The following is a 2,919-nucleotide window of genomic DNA, read 5'->3' as shown; positions in this document are numbered from 1 at the left end:
ACAGTAATTAGAATGTACGTCACAATAATTAGTACGTATGTCACAGTTATAAGTATGTACGTCACAGTAATTAGTACGTATGTCACAGTTTTAAGAATATTCGTCACAGTAATTAGAATGTACGTCACAGTAATTAGTACGTATGTCACAGTTATAAGTATGTACGTCACAGTAATTAGTACGTATGTCACAGTTATAAGAATGTACGTCACAGTAATTAGAATGTATGTCACAGTAGTTAGTACGTATGTCACGGTAATTGGTAAGTATCAATAGTGCATCATTAACATCTTACATGTAATGTTACGGCATGTACATGTAACATGAACAAAATAGCTGTTACCAACACAATGCAACGGTGATATTTGTATGTATAAAATAAACCAAGGAAACAACCATAAAATGTTCAAAGGCAGCGAAACCTTTGATGCAATGTATGTCCTTCCATTTTGTGAAATAACAGAAACATGTGGAAATTCGTTTACCATGTTGTAAACACAGACAACGCCGCTACCTAGCCGAGATGGTTCCTTATCTGCTCTCTTCACCTTTTAGTTTGCGGTCATCAATGGGTCACATTGTTTATAGTGAGAAAACATGTGACTTCCTGTTTAGACGTGGACTCCAAACGTGCTAAATTGTATTATGTCAGGAAGAAAAGGAAAGAAACGCATTTAAAATAACTTGTTTTTCACCATAGCCTTTTTGCCACAGTCCCTTACTTTCGTGATTAATTAAATGTGAAAATTATTAATGACTACCCTGGTCTGTCTCTCCGAATAATGTTCGATTTTTTTATGACCAATATAATATGTTTTCTGATATCAGAGTGAAATCTAACCATGCTTGTCTGAAAGGGTTATCTTTTTCTCAATGTGTACTTCCTTGTATCTGAGGATTTGTATCTACGTCTTTCTACCCCATGGAATGATGTTATCAATTGCTTTACCTTTTTTTCTCATACTTGGATTGTTTATGTGTTTGTTAATGTTATCGTTACTTGAGCATGACAAAATTCAGAACCGCTCATGACTAAAATGAACACACATGTTAAACATTGATTTGTACTAGTGAGAAAACACACGTTCAATAACGTATATACGTATTTGTGTTTGTAAAGCCATATGACACAAGAAACTTCTACCAATTATTTCATCTTTCGTTTATTGCATTAAAAAAAAGCTACTTTGATAGTAATTATTATTAATAATACTACATTAATTCTCAATAATTATGTATTTAGAAATACATTATTTTACAGGGCACAATCTGGCAAACCTAATACTACCAAGTGTACAGAGAGCGGAGTATGTGAATATGAAGAGGCATGCATGATCTAAATGTTTAACACACTGCTAACTTATTTAAAAATCGGTGTTTTATTTTGTGTCTCTGTTTCTAGGTACGTGGTGATATGCAACCACAAGATAGCAGGAAAACTTCACACAAAGAAATCTGCCTATATTTACCTGTGCGCTGTGTGGATTATCTCCCTTTGTGCACTCAGTCCACACTTGGTGTTCCAATGCCTTGACACCAGGGTAAAAGTCCGCCGAGTGGGATCCTTCCTGATCCTAGACGGTTTCGGCTTCCTATGTGCAGAATTCTATCCCAATGACTACGGAAGTAAGCTATACACAGCTTTCACGTACGGCTTCCTCTACATACTCCCAGTCATTATAATGGCCTATACCTACGGTAAAATAGCACACCGCCTCTGGATCCACCCACCCATCGGTGACATTCTGGAGAATCCACTGCATCACCAGAGAGTCGTTTTACCTAAAAAGAAAATAATCAAGGTCATGATTGTTGTTTTTCTTGCATTTACAATTCTGTGGTTGCCTTTTTTTACCTTTTCACTTTATGCGGAATTTGCAGAAACCAAAGATACAACATTTAGGATCAAGATGGCCGTCTTAAAATTAATCGGTTACAGCAACTGTTGTGTAAACCCTATAATATACACGTTCCTGAACAAGAATTTCCAGCAAGAGGTACTGCAACTGTTTTGTAAGAACAGAGTAATGAAGATCAACGTTCAAACTACGTTAGGATCGACCAACACCCGCACGGAAACAATCCGAAAGAGCAAGTTTTAGAAAATATACATCTGACGACCGACTTACACCGTGTACAAAGGAATATATGTGCTGGAAAAGTTGTATTAATTATTTTATGGCTATATTTATACAGACTGCCTAAATATGTGTAAGTGTTGCTGTGTATACAACACGACGTTGTAACACCATCAGCGTTTCACATTTAAACAATGCTGCATTACTTACCATCAATGAAACGCGTGTATAGAATATACCATTACTTATCTTCTTTTTTGACAATTGTAAACAATACTTTCACCAGCAACGACAGATGTATATACAATGTTACATTACTTACACCTACACTAAGAGATGTATATGCAAGGTTACAATATACAATGTTGCAATACGTACACCAACACTAAAAGATGTATATACAATGTTACAATACGTACACCACCACTAAGAGATGTATATACAATGTTACAATACGTACACCATCACTAAGTGATGTATATACAATGTAACAATATGTACACCACCACTAAGAGATGTATATACAATATTACAATAAGTACACCACCACTAAGAGATGTATATACAATGTTACAATACGTACACCACCACTAAGAGACGTAAATGCAATGTTAAATTACTTAACCACCACTAAGAGATGTATATACAATGTTAAAATACGTACACCACCACTAAGAGATTGATATACAATGTGACAATACGTACACCAACACTTAGATATGTATATACAAGGTTACATTACTTACCCCACAACTAAGATATGTATATACAATGTTACAATACGTACACCAACACTAAGAGATGTATATACAGTGTTACAATACGTACACCAACACTAAGA

At 35.3% G+C, this 2,919-nt stretch overlaps 1 protein-coding gene across 1 annotated transcript in view; it reads left to right on the top strand.

The window, feature by feature from the left end:
* The window catches only part of LOC110448231 (cholecystokinin receptor-like), a 13,175-nt gene extending 11,073 nt beyond the window's left edge, over nt 1–2,102 (top strand). The window contains exon 2 of the mRNA XM_021494378.1: nt 1,403–2,102. Coding sequence (XP_021350053.1) covers nt 1,403–2,102 — 700 coding nt within the window. The remainder of the gene's footprint in view (nt 1–1,402) is intronic.
* Nucleotides 2,103–2,919: the final 817 nt, after the last annotated feature.

The sequence above is a fragment of the Mizuhopecten yessoensis genome, unplaced genomic scaffold (genome assembly GCF_002113885.1).
Source record: "Mizuhopecten yessoensis strain PY_sf001 unplaced genomic scaffold, ASM211388v2 scaffold3949, whole genome shotgun sequence".
NCBI lineage: Eukaryota > Metazoa > Mollusca > Bivalvia > Pectinida > Pectinidae > Mizuhopecten > Mizuhopecten yessoensis.
The sequence above is the reverse complement of the archived record's forward strand: the minus strand, read 5'-3'. Positions and strand labels throughout refer to the sequence as shown.